This window comes from Seriola dumerili, unplaced genomic scaffold, assembly GCF_002260705.1.
Source record: "Seriola dumerili isolate Sdu_G_001 unplaced genomic scaffold, Sdu_1.0 BDQW01001299.1, whole genome shotgun sequence".
NCBI lineage: Eukaryota > Metazoa > Chordata > Actinopteri > Carangiformes > Carangidae > Seriola > Seriola dumerili.
The window spans coordinates 3,112,111-3,129,333 of NW_019175554.1; the positions used below are offsets into that span (position 1 = coordinate 3,112,111).

Here is a 17,223-nt window from a genome sequence, read left to right on the forward strand (position 1 = left end):
ATTCTTTGTTTGGTTCATAAAATGTCAGAAAAAAAGGGTAGGTTTCCAGAGTCAAGGTGATGTCTTCACACGTGTCATTTTCTCAGATTAACAGTCAAAAACTCAGTGATAGTCTATTAACAATCATACAAAACAGAGAAAAGGAGCAAATTCTCACATTGGAGAATCTGGAACAAAAGAATGGTTGGAGTTTATTGCTTGAAAAATGACTCAAAATAATTGATTAGTTGACTAATAGTTTAAACATTAAACAACTGATCATTCTAGTCACACACTTACGTCCTATTGTAGAGGAGCAGGAGATAGGGTCACTGGTGGAGCGGACAATGCGTGCCAGCTTGCGGTACCTCCTGGCTGCTCGGAGCACCCGAGGCCTCTCTGAGGGCGAGTAGCCACTTTGGACTGAGGTAGAGGGGGGTTGTGATGTAGAAGAGGGTGACCAAACACTGAAACACAGCCTGGGGCCACGTGGCCTGCTAGGTGGAGAAGGAGAAGGAGAAGGAGCCAAAGGGCTAATGGCTGAAGTTCCACCAGAGGAGGCCACAGAGGTGGGGGAACAAGGCTGAGGTGGTGGGGGGATACTGACAGGGAGCGTGAGCTTCCGGCTCATCATTCGTGCTTTAATGAGGGAGTGTGGCGACGCTTTAGGTGGCTCCTCTGGTAAATGTTTGGCTGATGCAAGCTCGTCACATATGTGCATTGCAGCCCTGAGTTCTTCACATGGGTGTGTGTTGTCTGTGGAATCCTCCTGGTCCAGATTGCTAAAATTTTCTGAGGACCAGTCAGGAGAGCGTTCCAGAGACTCCTGGGTGTGTGACGACTCACTGTATCCAGTATCACTGGGGCGTGCATCCATGTTAGGCAGGCCACGACGCAAGCGGGAGGAGTCACGTGTACAAAGTTCCAGGCTGGTGCAGCTTCCATCAGTGGGGGCAGTGTGGAGTGTGCCATAGGGAGAAGAGTCAGAGCCCTGGACCTCCAGGGAACACAAGTCCTCTGAGGAGCAAGTCTGGTCCTGATCAGCCACCTCTGACACCATCAGTGATGCACTGTCCACCGAGGCTAAAAATAGGGGAGGGGGCATCATCAGTATGACTACTAGCAGACAAAAATATTGAACAATCCTCTGCAGTATTCACTGCAATGTTGCAACTGTCTTTACCCTGAGTGCTGAGACCTGCAGTGGTGTTTCTGTCGCATAAACTGGACTCAGTAGCCTGTTGCTCAATGCTGGTGGTAACCTGTAAAGAGGAAATTATTAGTGGAGATGCAGATCATAACAATAAAATGCTTTGACTAGAAAGAGAAGATGGAGAGACATGTAGATCACACAGGATCCTTTGTATGGACTGTATTGCATAATAACAACTGTGTGGGACAGAACCTTCAATACCACTTCCTGGTCTGTAGAGGGCTCTGTAAGACCACAACACATTAACACAAATGTCTTAGTTTAAATAACAGGTGTACCAGGGGAGGAAGCTACTCCGTCATGTAGAGTTCAATAAGAAACTCTAATTAGCTTCAATAATGTGCTTTTCAAGGTGCAGTGCATTACAAATATATGCTCATATAACATGGTTTGCCAAATCATATGGGGTCTTCTGCCTATTGTCTGTTCTCTCACTCAATCAATCGATCACTGCCTGCCTCCATTAGCTATTTACAGCTACCACTGCTTATCTATTCCAGGTGAGAAACTCATCTTCTGCTTCCTCTTTGAAGGACACCATTCGAAGTGGATGTGAATAGAACTATGGATTAAACAGGTATAATGGTTATAAGGGATTAAAAGCCTAAAGTGTTAAATGATTTTGGGAATATAATAGAAGATGAAAGAATTTGCTTGCACATGAGACAGTTATTTTTAACTGTTAACTATGAGATGCAGTGAAGCCTGAGATTGAAAAACGTTCTGAACAGTTCAACATGACGGTCATGGGACACCGCCTCAGTAAGGCTGAAACAGCAGATGATACTCAGATTAAATCTGATTTACAGACCTAACAGTCAACATCTCAAGATGCAGATGCTAGAATTTTTCTCCAAAAATGAAATGCATGTATAGTAGCAATACCATTTTAACACATAATTAAAAACAACATTTAGGTCATTTAGCACAGAACATTTGAGAAATCACATCAGTTGGTCAAATTCACTTTTATACTCACATCATCATTTGCTGGCAAGGTTTTTATTGCTCCTGCTCATATGCAATTATATATTATCATTATGTATGGTTAAAATTAAAAAGATGTCATTATTTGTCATATTTTCCTTGGAAACAAAGGGAGGTGATGAGCTGCCCTATGCTCCGTTGCCTTTATGTATTTCCCTCACCTGGCTGGCAGGGGTCTGCCCCACCACGGACTCATATGGAGGTGGCAGGTCAGTAGGGTACAGGGTCCCTGGGCTGTTGATGGGCACCCCATAGATGGCACTGAAGGGAGAATGGGGAAAGTCCAGGTGCAGGCCTCTGCCAGGGACATTAAAGCAGAGATTCAACTTAACAATAAACAAAAAACCCTAAAAATCCAAATCATATCACGAATAACAGAATACAGAGCACAGAGAGACAGGCACAGAGTATTTAAGAAACTGTATATAGCCTATTAAAAACATTAAGAAAGAAAGGAAGGATGAAAAATATAATCTTGTCCAGATGATATATACTGGCACTGTAACTCTATGTGCACCACCACGGTTTGATATGGTGCCAATTAAGAATACACAGCCATGCTCACAGTAATATCTTTTAATTACAACCCCATTCTCCTCTAAAGTGGCAGAGCATGAAATACATCCTGAGAGTTTCCACCAATCATCTGAGGCATGATGATGTCATGACACATCCCTAGCCCTGGGCAGGGACACCATAAATGCTTCCTCTGCCTTGTTTATATTTATGGCGTAACTGACACACAGATATGGCTTCCTGCCAAATGGCTACATCAGCAGCACTCTCTCTGGCAAGACCAAGAGAAAATGGAGGGAGTGATGAGGGAGGGGTCAACCGATCTTTCACAACAACTGAGAATCACGTATGTCACAGCTGCTTAATAGACGGGAAAGGCTCCAAACTGGCCATGGCTGATAATACCACATGTGACGGTTAGACAGTTAGACAGTAGACAGAGCCATGTCACGGCTGCTTAATATGATGGACTTGGATTTGTGTCTGGATGCAAATGTTGCTTTTGAAATCTGTATATTCACCTTCTCGTGGTAAATTCTAGGGTGATTTACATTAAATAAAGATGATAGACCTGTTTTTTAACCTGACAAAATCCCTTAACTTAACAGACACAGACGCACAATACCAACAAGATGTAACAGACCTCATCCTTTTAGCTCCTCCCAAACTAAACATCCTGTTTCTTCGATGTGTGCCCTCTTGAGGGCTTTGTACCCCCAAAGACTTCCCCCCAGTGCCTGACCTATGATCAATTTCTCTAATAACTGTGCAATCATTTTTTCTCCTTGCTTAATTTATGACTACTTTTCTGTCATAGTCTGTGTATGGATAAGGATAGAGATCTGCAAGAAACAGTTATAGGTTCCAATACCTGAATCCTGAATAATCCTAAATATCTAGTAGCCTATGTGTGCTATTGTGCCACTGGGCCAGGTGCAGTATCCTGAACTACTGATCCCTTGTGACAAACCAGTAGAATTCATTAGCCTAACCTCAATTAACCTGTAGTTTTTGTTCCACTTAATATAACAAATGCTAGGGTTGTCTTGAATGCACTGCACTTTGCAAATAGTCATTTATCATTTTCAGTTATTTGGCTGTGCACATTGTTTTAATGTCACAAATGTTTTATGGGATATCATTAACGTGTTAATTTCTACCATGGTGGACAATAAAGCTGATTTGTAGTGTTTTGTATTGTACTGTAATAAGCAGCAACAACCAAAGTTTTGGCTTTTCCACTACATAAATGAAGTGATACAGTGTGAAGTGATACTGAGGATTTAAGAGTTGGGGCTGTGCCAAGTATTTTGGGCTATGAGGCACTTATACATTTTTAAAGGGGGTTCTGATTTACAAGTAGACTATTGTGTATAATTAAATTGTCTTGTATCAGTTGGACTATATTCATTAGGAAATTTGCAAATGACAATTTTTATTGTGTTCTGTTCTGACAGTATCCCCATATCCCAGAACTTACATTTGCAACAGAGTTCAGGGAGCACTGAGAAAAGATGTGAGTAATACCTCACCTCTGTCCATCCATCGAGGGGGTGCAGGTGTACTCTGGGGGGTAGTAGGGCGGAGGGGGAATGGGAGGAATAAACTCATCAAAGTCCAATGTTTGGTGGAGGATGGTTCCATGGGGGGTCATACAGTCGGCATTTAAGGCTCGCGCTCTGTGTGGCATAAACTGAAACACAGCAGAAAAAGAGCCGTTGTCAGGTCTTTATTACACATGAGTCCTTATTCACTATTTTAACCCATACTTTTCCCAGGGGCAAATTACTATGCAAATGTGATCTTGTTACAGCACCTCCCTGCTGTTATTACAAGCAGTTACACATATTTACATCTGTGCTGTTGGTCACTCAACAAGCTCCACTGCAGCAACTACAAGTCAAGCGCCTTGCTCAGGGGCAATTCAACAGCTGTTTTTAAAGAGCTGCACAATCACTCTACTCACTCAGACTTTTCTAAGTGGGACAACTTTTCCAGTCACAGCCAACCTGCTTTTCTAATCTCCAGGCTGCCACTGCTGATATTGACTTGGCTAAATTTACTGAGCTAACACGTCTTTTGGTAAATGGGAAACAAGGCCACTCGGTAAGACTGTCAGGGACAAGACACAATGCTTTTGTCCTTTACTCCTCTGTGAATCAATAGTTGGATGCAACCGTGTTCAGCCGCTTCACCTGATAGGGGTTCTCCTGCTGCATGTGCATGTCTGCCTTGGCGATTACCTTTACCAAATACTGTAATTTCCTAACTTCATGTGAGTCTAGTGTCTTCATGGCATGTCTGTTCATTCAAATACACTCTGCTTTACATAAAATAATATGCAAAAATACTCGTATGTATGTATTTATACCTGCAGGTGTCCACAGTAAGGATGCTGTGAGAATGATCTGTCTACATCTCAGATAATCTGTGCTGGGCACTGAAGCACAGACTGCTGTGAATTAAGGCCTTATGTCAAGATGAGAACGATTTCCCATTTCCATTTTAATTGCTGTGCAATACAAACAGCTTCTGATGAATTCATCTTTGCCCTCTTATCATTATATGCATCTTCTTTAAAAGGAATAGATTTTGTGTGAAAGAGTATTAAAACACAATGGTCTGTTTTATTTCTATGACCCTTCCCCAGGGTTCAAGAAAGTTATTATCCAAATGTCTATCCCAGTTTAAAGAATAACAGAACATAACTAACTAAATTAATGTCAGAATTATATATAGTTGCTTAATATGTTTTTATAACGGCAATCAGATTTGATCGTGTTCTTTTTATCATTGCCTTCAGTTGCCTCAAAAATTACAGACTTCACATCAGTTAGCAGCAGTCACATAAAACTATAGATCTTCAATGATGTGTAACTTGCATGAAGATGACACTAACAGTATACTCCATACTCTAAGTTCAACTTAGTTTATTGCATTGGCTAATAGCTGAGATCAACTGAGGATTTCCCGTTTCTTCAAAACTCACATCAAGCCCCGAGTGCCAATTTTATCATCCACACTCATTTCAGCATGGACAAACTTTACAGCATAGTTCATAAAATGTGTAAAATCTTCTTGCACCGCATTTTTACAGCAAAGCAATTTCATATCTGGTATGGTGTTGGCAGTGTTGCCCTACCTCTCCAGTTGTTGATGTGTTTAGAGGCATGCTTGGCCATGCTAATTTCCCTCATGACTGAAAGCATTTAGCTGCTGGTAATAGTTTCATTGTTTCACATAAAATGACAAAAGAGGGTCATACTGAGGATGGTGTACCTCTGAGGAAGGAAATCCATTGAGATGTTAAGCTGTTTTCTTCGATTCCAACATATTGTTGAGATGCGGGGGGACACTGAGGAGGGAGGTCCTGATGGCAATTGACCTTCACTGTGTGTGTTTATATTAAGTTGTATTTACCAAGCAGGATGATTCAACCAAAAAATTCAAACATTACTCTCCCACCATCTTAAAAAAAAACGGATAAAGGCTGGCACATCATTCCTGACCCTGCATGTGTTTACCTAACCTGATGATGGTGATCTTCAGACTTCAGGGTGGTCACTGAAAAGAAAATAAAGTCAGCTACTGTCGTCGCCATCCCCTCCATCACCACTCACCATCTGCAGCACATCAGTTGAGACCATTTGCATACAGCACATGGCAGTGGCCAGAGCACACACAATGGTGGAGATGACGTTAAGGGCACATACGCTGAACAGCAGCTCCTAAAGTAGAGCGGGGAGAGGAGGAGACTATTAGAGGAGCAGGGAACAAAAGAAGAGGAGGAAGAGTGTGGAGAGACGACGGGGGTGTGAGAGAGAAGGTGAGGAGAGGAGAGAGGGAGAGAAGACAGTTGATATTGTGAACTTATTAAATATGAGGGATATTAGAACAAAGACAAGTGAATACGGGATATAAGGCAATAAAAACACACAAAAGATTGAAGGTGACACAAACGGCACTGACGTCGTCAGTAAGGTAACTAAGTTTAGAACAGCAGGGCGACAAAACGGTGAGAGAACACCTCTACAGATAACTGGTTTAGTAAGATAAGCAAACAGCAGTAAAAAGAGTCCAATCTATATGGTTAACATATTTAAAATACATTCAAAAACTGTTTAAAAGAAATATGATGTCTGTGTACATGATTGCCTAACAAAAAAAAACTCAATTATATAGGGAAAACAACCTCATAATTATCCAAGGTTAAGCACGAGCATATACATGTTCACACTCTGGCAGTGCAGTGAACAGCAAGAGGACAAACCACTATTGAATCTGTCAGCAAAAATAAATGTGCATGTTGGTGAAATACTAGCCTAGCAACCCGAATCAGAGAAAAGACTTATGACTGCAGTGCCATTATGCTGCTGTTTGTGCTATTTGTCTAAAAGGTAGAAAATAATGTTTAAGTGGGTCCATTTTTAAACCACATTGCGTTTTGAATGTCCTAACAAATCAACCTATAATAACCGTTCTGTATGAATCCTGTTCCTGAAGCAGCGCACAGGAACAACAATCCCACTTGCCTGGAAATTGACTATGGGAATAGCAACTGTCTGGCACACAGATCGAGAGGAGAGGATGGCAGCAGCTTCTATTGCTGCTTCAAAATGAGAAAAAATAAATATCATGTACATATGTGTTTAAAATTGTTCTCTGTGATCAAGAGTCCTCTTATATGTTTGAATACAATTACATAACATACGCTCCTCTTCTTAGTAAAGTTCACCAGGTTCATATGTGAAAATAAAATTCACTTAAACAAATGTGTGATGCATGATAATATTATTATCAGTGCTATTATTATCAAACATTATAAGACCATCAAATGATGAGAAGGCTGAGGAGAGAAAGCCAAAGCAGTGGTGAATATGTGGCAAACTTTTACTTTGTGATATATTATGTATATATGAATTATATTAGATTGAACAAAGCTGTCCCAGAATATCTATAAATATAACAATATTACTCCTTAAACACAAGAATAAGAAATACATTCAGCACTGGCATTAAAATCCCACTACATGTACACTTTTCTTTTTTTGTAGGTACAGGTTCATTAAGGAAACACCCAAAAAACATTATTTTCCAGCCTGTCGCACAGATTATTGACTAGATTCAGGAGGCACAAAATTACCAGTGACATTAAAAACACCACTTGTGTTAGCCTTCTGAAAATCTGCAGTGAGGACAGCCGTCCCCCCTTGCTGAGGTCTGTATGAAGTAATGGTTTGTTTTCAGGGTGCAGGTACCTTGATTTCCAAAAGGAAGTCCCACCCAGATCCAATGATTCACTTCCCTTCCCTTTAAAGTACTTGATGTTAAATGGATTAAATTGGCAAGTGAGAAATTCAGAATTACCAGCCCTGCAACTGTTTTTCAAACATGTTTGATATCCAGTAACTAGCTGCCAAAGATCAAGTCTGAGTGAGCTGGAGGTTAAAGCAGAGATGATGCCAGTTGGAACCAGTGAGGTTGAAGTTGTGCAGTGCCAAACATAAAATACAACCAACTCATGTTTGTCTTGGACGCTAACAGTTTTGGAACATGTTTTGTGTTGGAGGAAAGTCTGGAGGATTTGTGGACGAAGCACAAGTCTTTCTGACATTTTAAACTGAAAATCACAACCAGTCGTTAAGTAGAGCTGGTGAAAGGAGACCTGCTTTTAGCTTAGTGAGAATTACAGTGTTTTACACGACTGGTGTGAAGACTGACAAGGGTGAAAGTGAAGATTCAACCTTTTAACATATTGAGGCTTCAAGATTGAAATACCGTGTTTTGTACTGTAAAGTTTTGTGTAATTGCCCAAAGGCAAAATATATGAAAGCACTGGAGGGAATAAAGCATCATACATTGGAGATGAGTGGTGCCACTTTTAATGTCGCTCTATTCCAATGGTGCCTGACGTCCACCTTTGCTCCCGTCATAATTACCATGGCCACTAGAGGACTTTGTCACTTCAATGTAAGAATGTCATTATGGGGCAATTGCTGAGAAGACAGATGCTGTGTGACACGACTGCTGGATGTTGCTTAGCAATAAAACGTAACTACAAGTCTTAATAAGCTGCTTGCACAAAAAACCCATAGGGCGTGATTTAAGGGAGGATGGTGTCTTGTGATGACCAAGTGGCTATTGGTTTGAGTTCATCTCAGCACATTTAACATCAGATGTCAGTCTGCCCCTAAAAATGCATTACGACACAATTATAACATTTTTTTTTATTTTTTTAATTGATTACAATAAAAGAGTCGTGATGTTTAATAAAAGAAGTTATGATGTTCACCCTAAAGTCCCAAGCTGCTGTAAGTCAATTTCTGCCTTAAAAAGGCAGGGACACCAACTGAAAAAACTTTCAAAAATGGCTGACATTTATATCAATGAGATTTGTAGGAGCTAAAACATAACAAAATACTATATGGTGATTTGATTCCACATTGGCAGTGAGACCTGTATTCAAGACAGCTACTACTAACTCCCTACAAGAGTGGCACCTGCTGCCCAGTTTGACCACAACCTTACAGTGGCAGATTGCATAGCACTATGCCTTCCACAGAGCTTAATTGTTTTTTTCAAATCACTGATGCTCATCTGTTATCTCTCGAACCGTGACGTTCTTGACCAGAAACAAACTACACACATGCCTCCAAGTAGCTGCTCCCTCTAGCCCCCCCTCACAGCAAAGAGAAGCACGCTGCTTTTCTCCAGCCAACATGGAGTTTCTGTTGATAGTCTCAGTGCAGGTCACAGCACTGACCTCCTGCTTTCCTCGGCATCCCCAAGCAGCTCTTTACAGTGTCTGACAGAAAACCCAGGACATCCCCCAGGAAGCCCTATAGCAGTTTCAGGGAGGGCAGTCCAGTCTGTTGGCAAAGCCCCTCAGAGATTTTCTAACATCCAATGGCAATGGCAGGAAGCAGCAGTTGTTGTAGCTCTGTGATGCCACTTCCCATTAAGTATTAAATTCACAGTCTCAGTAGTAAAGGAAAAGCTGTTTTCATACTAAGAGTCTTGCCCCTCCACACAAGTTCACCTCTGATCTACAGAGCATAGTGCTGTGGTAGCCCATACAAATGTGATCTTATTGATTCTTTTTTGCCGCGTGGAGCTGGAAAGCTTTTGCTCTGGAGTGCAGGTGGATCACACCCTGAACTCCTAGATGGACAGGAAGTGTAGAAAATAACATCTTATCCACTGATGCCCAAAAGAAATAGATGTTGTTTTTTTGTATTTCTGCCTAAAAGTTATTATGGAAGGTTAATAGTTCCTCAAATACTGAGACCAATGTTTTTCAACTCAGGTACAGCTTAATCAGTTTTATAGGGTCCTGACACACCACCCACCCTCTACTAGTCTACAAGTAGTGCTGACAAACATAGACTGGTGATCCTCATGTCACCTCATATCCATGGTAAAAATGTGAATTTACCTCAAAGACTAGATCTCCAGCTGGCTGCTGACATGCATGCCTGTCCTGCACCTCTATGAGAGGAAATATAGTAACTAACCCTACTGCTGAACACCAGGGACAAAGATGCAAATAAATCTGGAACTTCAGTCTATGTGCATGTGAGTCAGTTTACTGAAATATGTTCACTGTCAATCATTTATCTGTGTCTATGACAGTAAATGTAGTTTTTCCAAACAAATCCTCTGACAGCAAAGCTGGAGATCATAAGTTTCAAACTGCAAACATCTTGTAAAACAAGAAATATTCAGGATGGCTTCATCTGAGTATTTTTTTTGTTATGGTAATCAATCTGCCTTGCAGATATGAGACGGTGCATTTCTGTGATTTCCCTTGTGACCACAATGTACATAATGACGTAATAAATCCTACAAGGCAAATGTAATGATACCCCTAGAGAAACTGCTTAACATGCCTGCTCACCTGATATTTAACCCCTAGAAGATACCTTGCCCCGAGCCAGTCAGTTACACAGAAAGGTTACACATCCGCCCCCTTGCAGGAAATCACAAATTATCTCAGTACTCCCTCCCACTGATTATTTACAGCCTTAGGCAGTGTAACGAACAGAAAGAGAGCAGGGAAATTAAATGTGCTGGCAAAAGGTAGAATGACACATATCAGCAGCAATGTGGATAAGTCTAATTGCCTTTTTAAAAACAAAACTTTTACATGTAGAAGAGCTGCTGTCAAAAATGAGTTAATAAGCAAGGGAGGGTGGTCTGGTGTACTACTTAGTCTACCTGCTGTGATAATTCAGTACCCCCCATGTTCTGTGTATTTTCATGACAAAGGAACTATATGGCAGCTGCGGGCGAGTTCATTAGGATCAACGAAAGCCTAACAGCCATCTGAAATGGCCGAGGACTCTGGGGACTTGGGCGTGACAGCTTCCTCTTAAACATAATTCAACACATCTGACCACTTTGGCACTTAATAAAGGTTTATAGCACCAATTCCCATATCTCTTTTAATGAGCTATGATCACAATGACAAATGTGCTTGATCTTTCCTCTTTTCATAAGCATGCTTCATCCTAAGAAGTCTTTTATTTGGTTATCAATGTTTTATAATCAATCAGGGACATAAAATGAATGGATATGATTATCGTTATCCAATAAAGGCACAGTAGCACATACTGTATATCATTCCTGCAGACACACTGAGTCAAGATAATCTACTGAGATCATGCACCAGCCCAGGCTGGATACACACTGCATACTAAAAAGACTGCCTCTTGGGGAAAGACAAATGCTGTTGCCATTCTCCACTTCCTGCTCAATTAATCTGAGACTGAACACTTTGTTTGGTATTTTATGTCATTTGACTGTTCTCACAAGGGATATTTTACACAGCGAGAGATGGACACTTGGAGACATCAGATCGAACAACTACTGACTGCTACCCAAGTTATATTGTATAATATGGTATTATCAGAGAAGTAACAAGACGAGTCTGTGGTCATTCCAATGGCTCTGTGAGGCTGCACTAAGTTACATCATTGCTTTGAGCTAAATGCTAATGTCAGCATGCTATCATGCTCACAACAGCTATTCAAATGTGCTGCTGTTTAGCAGGTATAATGTTATCCATTTTAGTGACTTAGCATGCTAATGCTAATCAGCATTATAAACACATTGGACAAATGTCCAAAAGTGAGCTGTGTTAAACACTTGCACTCACAATTAAGGGCCTATAGGTGACAATAACTGTGAGTGCATGTTGAAAGGTAAAATTTACAGTCAGTTGCAACTTCTCAGTTTCAGTTTGTGCTTTTGAATGTGCACATTTCTGACTTACGTAAAAGCAACTCTACTGGCAGTTTTTATCAGTGTGGTCTCTATGATATAGATAGTAATTTTCTACTGAGAGAAAAGAATAGGGGATATTTGGAGTTATCCATGACTCAGAAACTGCCATGATATGTGTGTCTGACTGCACAAGCATAACCCAATTTGTCCATTTTGGGAGCAGGACTTTAAGACATATACTTACATGGCAAATTTTAAAACTTCGAGTTCTACCAAGCTGAGACAGAGCAGATGGATTTTTTCTAATTCCTATGCCCCTGCGCGCAAGAAAACTTTGAATGTTAATATCGTCTCTTTGATTTTTTTCCGCACTTGAGCCATAGCCTCCAGAGTATTGTTTAGAAGCAGAGAGCATATTAAGAAGTGTTGTCTTGGATACTGGTACCTGATCGTTTGATATGATTCTTTCTGTGGAAAGCAAACAGTCTGAATGATGATAAAAAAATGAACTCTCATGTGAATAGTGAAGGGGTAGTTAGGTTGGCTATTATTCATAATTACTGAGATATTAAAACCAGGGGGAGTATCATAAAAATGCATCTGACTCATGACACCTGGGTCCGATCCATTTTTATGATGCGGTTTTTGCAGTTATCTCTCAGTCTGGCTACCCCATTGGATTCACCAACACCAACAATAGTGACATCACAGAGTGCGACTGAAACATGGCTGCAGCCTGTATACATCAGCACATACCCTTCTTACTGGGTGCAACACATGAATTAATACAGTGAGAAGACACTGTCTGGCTACAATGATGCACTGTGTTCTACAAATGTACTCAGTGTACATATGATGTTGTTACCATAGCTACCAGTGTAGACAGGTTAGATGCCACAACACCAATCCAATATGCAGTTTGATCTGCACTCAGTTAAAGACTGGATTTGAGAAATTAATCCAATTTCACTGAGTCCAAACACATTCCAACATGACAGAATGTATTTTTTTTTTTACATGTGAAAATACCAAAGCTCTCACATCCAGCGCTATGTAAACACATGCAGGCTCCCACGCACCTTGAGACGGAGGCGTATGGTATTGCAGTCCCTCAGTGGATTCAGTTTCAGTGTCTCTCCCAGGTTGTTGCAGCTCGAACTCTGCTGCTGTAGCTCGCAGCATACACACACTCCATCGCTGTCAAACTTGAGCTGGTGGGGAGGAGGGGGGAACACACATCCGCACTCATGCATGAAAGCCACATACACAAACACACACACACACACACACACACACACACATGCACAGAGACAAACAAACAAACAAACACACAGGCACAGATCAGACCTAAGCTTAGTGTTCTGAAGTATTTTCTCCAAAAATAACATTGTGTATGTTATAAACAAGGTTGTATATGAGCTGTATTTTCAATAAAAGTATGTTGTCAAAAAGACAAAATACACATGAGAATAATAATATATTGTGACGGAGAAAGGCAGCTGCACTTCAAGTGTACAACAAGACAAAGACTGTAAGATATGAGGAGCTACCCAGGGAGGAATGGAGGTAGAGCATACCTCTGCTATGTGTCCCAGATAGAGAGAAAGCAGGACATGAACCCAACAAGTATGGGTTAATTACATTGGGGAGAGGAGATGAGGAATGTTAATATTTCAGTCACAACTGGGGGACGGTCTCTCGGGAACCACACAAAGCAGTGAAGTTGGTCTACTCAGCTTGTGTAAGGAGAAAAGCTGCTGCTAATGTGGAAGTGGTTGGGTTAGTGGGTTGGGTGCTGGATGAGTCACAAGGGACTTCTTCAGTTTTGAAAAAGATCAGAACCCCTGGTGCTGTAAATTCGACTTAAAAAAAAAAAAAAAATCAGCTTTGCATCTCATTATGAAAATGTGAAGCTGATCACCAGCTACAAGCAGAAAAAGCTTAGTAAGCCTTATTTTGAAGTGTGCTGGATTCTCCTGTTTTCCATGGTGTTAACACCACTGCTGGAAACACCAGAGTGGAGAGCATCTGGTTGAAACCACTTGTGAAAAACTTCACTTCATTTAAGGGTGAATTCCACCATTTTTACGCATGAATCTCAGTTTACCAGTCACAGGGAGCAATACTCAGTGAGTCTGAGACAATAAGATGATATTATCTCCTGTCTTTGGCTTGGTAACAAAAACTTACAGTGCATTACACTTCATCAATACTGGTACACTGGAGGTGTAATATCTAATGTCTGGAGTATTCCTTCAAAGTTGTTTATCTGTTTTTTCGCAAGCTTCAGTTCTGGCGAAGATGGAGGTGACAATCATGAGCCATTAGTCACTAACAGACAAAGCTCTCTTTTGCTGCTGACTCAGTTGTGCAGCCTGCTGAGAACAGAAGTGCTGTCAATGTGGACTCACGCTCACACTGACTTCATAGTGACTGGCTTGACTGTTGATACCAACTACAACACTGCAACAACAAAATATAACACAAGCTGTGCACTTACAAGTGAAACCCCACAGCTTTTGAGGTGATGCAACTCATTCCAGGGATGAACCCTCTGAACCCTGGGCTGTTTTCATCTTTATTTACAGGCTTGAGGTAAATAAAGGAGGCCATTTATTGTATTTTCAGAGTCTGCTAGAGTATGTTTGGCTATAAATTGTTTTTTTTTTTTGTAGGGTTAGGGTTAGAGGTTTCAATATACAGTAAATATTCATATGGATATGAATATATGAGTGTCTGTGTTTGAAGATTATAAGATGCATGTTGATGGGGCTCTCTGAGTCTTGCAAAGCTTAAAACAGATGATATTGTTAGTTAGGCGTGGCCACACCTGAGCCCTGTTTTTTTAAAAAAATTTTTTTATACATTTGAGCAAATCTGCACCATGGAAGCTCAAGTTGGAGATACTGATATCACTGCAAAGAGTAAGTTAGTCTGATTTTTCATGCATATTGCATTAATCAGGTTCAGACATTTGATTCAAGAAAAAAAAAAAAAAAAAAAATTGTACAGTATATATCATCCCCTCTTTTTCAAGTGTATAAAGTATAAAGAGTGCATGGCTTAAGGTCCAGTTGGTCTCACCAGCTGACAGTCTTCCAGAGAGTTGACCAGCTGAGCATTCTGGCAGGAGAGGATGGAGCCCGCCAAGTTGAGCATCACACACACTGCTGACAGCAGCATGAAGAATGTGATCTGTGACAGAGGAAGAGGAGAGAGAAGGGAAGAGAGAGACAAATGGAGAAAAAGAAGGACAGCACAATGTCAAAATGTTGCTGCTTACTAACACCGATTCAACACTCTTTTTGATACTGCATGTGACAGCAGCTGTAATCCTAGAGGCGCAGTGTACTTTGCTAATCAATCGTCACTCACAGCGATTTCAACAGATCAGAGGAAGAGGAAATGAGCGCTGATGTGGAGAGAAATCGATAACCTGTTTTTCCTCAGACCTCCAGAGTCTGAAGACGAGAGAAATCATAATTACAGAAAAGCTTTCCACCCAATGACACAAGAAACAATTTATTGACAGATGAAAATTCTCCACCCACAGTTAGTCACAGATCCACATGCACACACACTAATGCCACAGAGCTAATATTTCTCTACACCCCAAGCTGACAGAGCTGGCAGCTTAAGTCTAGTGTACTTCTACTCTAAACGTCCCCTTGGCCTCTATTGGTCGGGGTAAAGGCTTCTTTTTATTTTCTAGCCTAGCAGAAATATGACTGCCGTTTCTGGTACTTTAAATTACAGGTCAGGCGTAACAGAAAGAGTTCTAAAACTGACAGCAGACAACCAGCCCGCTCTGTCCAGGAAATTGTAAACCAGGCACCAGCTTTTTCTGTTTTGTGGGAACATGATGACAGCGGCAGAGCTCAACAAACTCATAATTGGACAATTTAAATAAAAATCACAATAATAGCCTATCTTCAAAGTTTGTTTTTACAAAATGTTGGAAAAAAGTCCGGGAATAGTGTCCGTGGAGGACATTAAGGAGGAGTTAGACAGATATGAAGGTTGCTGAGAACACACATACACAGATGGAGAGGAGGAGAGAGGGACAACAGTGCAGGAATTGGAGGTGGCATGTAATAAACAGATGGAGCGATAAAGTTTAAATGCTTTTCACCATGGCAGAAAATTGAAAGATTGAGAGGTTGATGGGCGAGCCTCAGGAGCAGGTCTTTGGATGGCGAGGTGGAAAATCAGAGAAAGAGAAAAGAGTGAAGGAAAATGCAAACAACACAAGGAGAAAAATTTATTAAATGAGGCAGCCATTGATAGACAGCGACAGAGACATGCATGAGTGGGGACAGACAGAACAAGACACTGCGGCCCCATGGTGCATTGATGGTGATGATGTGTAGATTTGATTAATTAGCATTTCATTTGAATGGGATATCAGCTGTCTGGTCCTCTGGTTGATTAGAATAAAAATAAAGTCCTCCAGAAACAGCACTGAGCTCTGCAGTGATCTGGTATATTCAAAACTGCAGGTCACATGAGGCGATGTGGCCCTGACAGACTGTTTGTCACAACACATACACAACATTATGAAACTGACAAATAAAGACACTTTAATTTACAGATCTGCTATTTCCTTATCATTTCTTGAAAGTTTCCTGGGAAGAACCATGTAGTTTGAGATTAATTACAGGAAAAAGAGAGACAAATTTCTGAGACTGTTATTTTAGTGTCGTCTAATTAGTTGTGTTGAGCTTATTACTGACTTCCAGATGAAAGAAATTACTCCATTTAAACCTCAACATTTATAACTTATTCATTTATTATTTGAAACTATTCTTCATTTATTGTACGATTGTTTGTAAAAACATGTCACGTGTTGCATGTTTAGCTCACCTGCTATCCTCTGAATAAAACTCTCAAGGTTATAATACCTCAGCATTTATAAGTAATCTCTAATTAACCTGTAATTAGCACCAAATGATATGGTTGATTCCAGGAAACTGCTTAAGAAAATTTGGAAATAAACTGGAATATACAGACCTGTAAGATCAACAACACATTCACTACTTTGTACCATCAGTGTTTATGGACAGTTGACCGGCTCAGCTACAGAAACACTGTGTACAAATGTACTATCAGCCCAAAAATGCAAAAGCCTGGAGATTTCACTTCCACACTCTTCAATGACCTATGTGCTTCAACATCTTTAACGTATTATGCACAACTAGACTTACCAGGAAAGATTTTACATAAATTCAGCTGTTTCCTCAAACTGAATCACAAAATGGGACTGACTGACTGACACAATGATACAATTGACACAATGTTGTTTA

The 17,223-nt window shown here is 40.7% G+C and overlaps 1 protein-coding gene across 1 annotated transcript in view; it reads right to left on the reverse strand.

Moving 5' to 3' along the window:
* The window catches only part of fam189a1 (family with sequence similarity 189 member A1), an 84,258-nt gene that overhangs the window by 2,091 nt on the left and 64,944 nt on the right, over window positions 1-17,223 (reverse strand). Inside the window, exons 3-10 of the mRNA XM_022767800.1 lie at window positions 15,005-15,115; window positions 13,000-13,131; window positions 6,316-6,423; window positions 4,228-4,388; window positions 2,341-2,476; window positions 1,163-1,241; window positions 721-1,062; window positions 280-642 (exon numbers count right to left, since the gene is read on the reverse strand). Coding sequence (XP_022623521.1) covers window positions 280-642; window positions 721-1,062; window positions 1,163-1,241; window positions 2,341-2,476; window positions 4,228-4,388; window positions 6,316-6,423; window positions 13,000-13,131; window positions 15,005-15,115 — 1,432 coding nt within the window. The remainder of the gene's footprint in view (window positions 1-279; window positions 643-720; window positions 1,063-1,162; window positions 1,242-2,340; window positions 2,477-4,227; window positions 4,389-6,315; window positions 6,424-12,999; window positions 13,132-15,004; window positions 15,116-17,223) is intronic.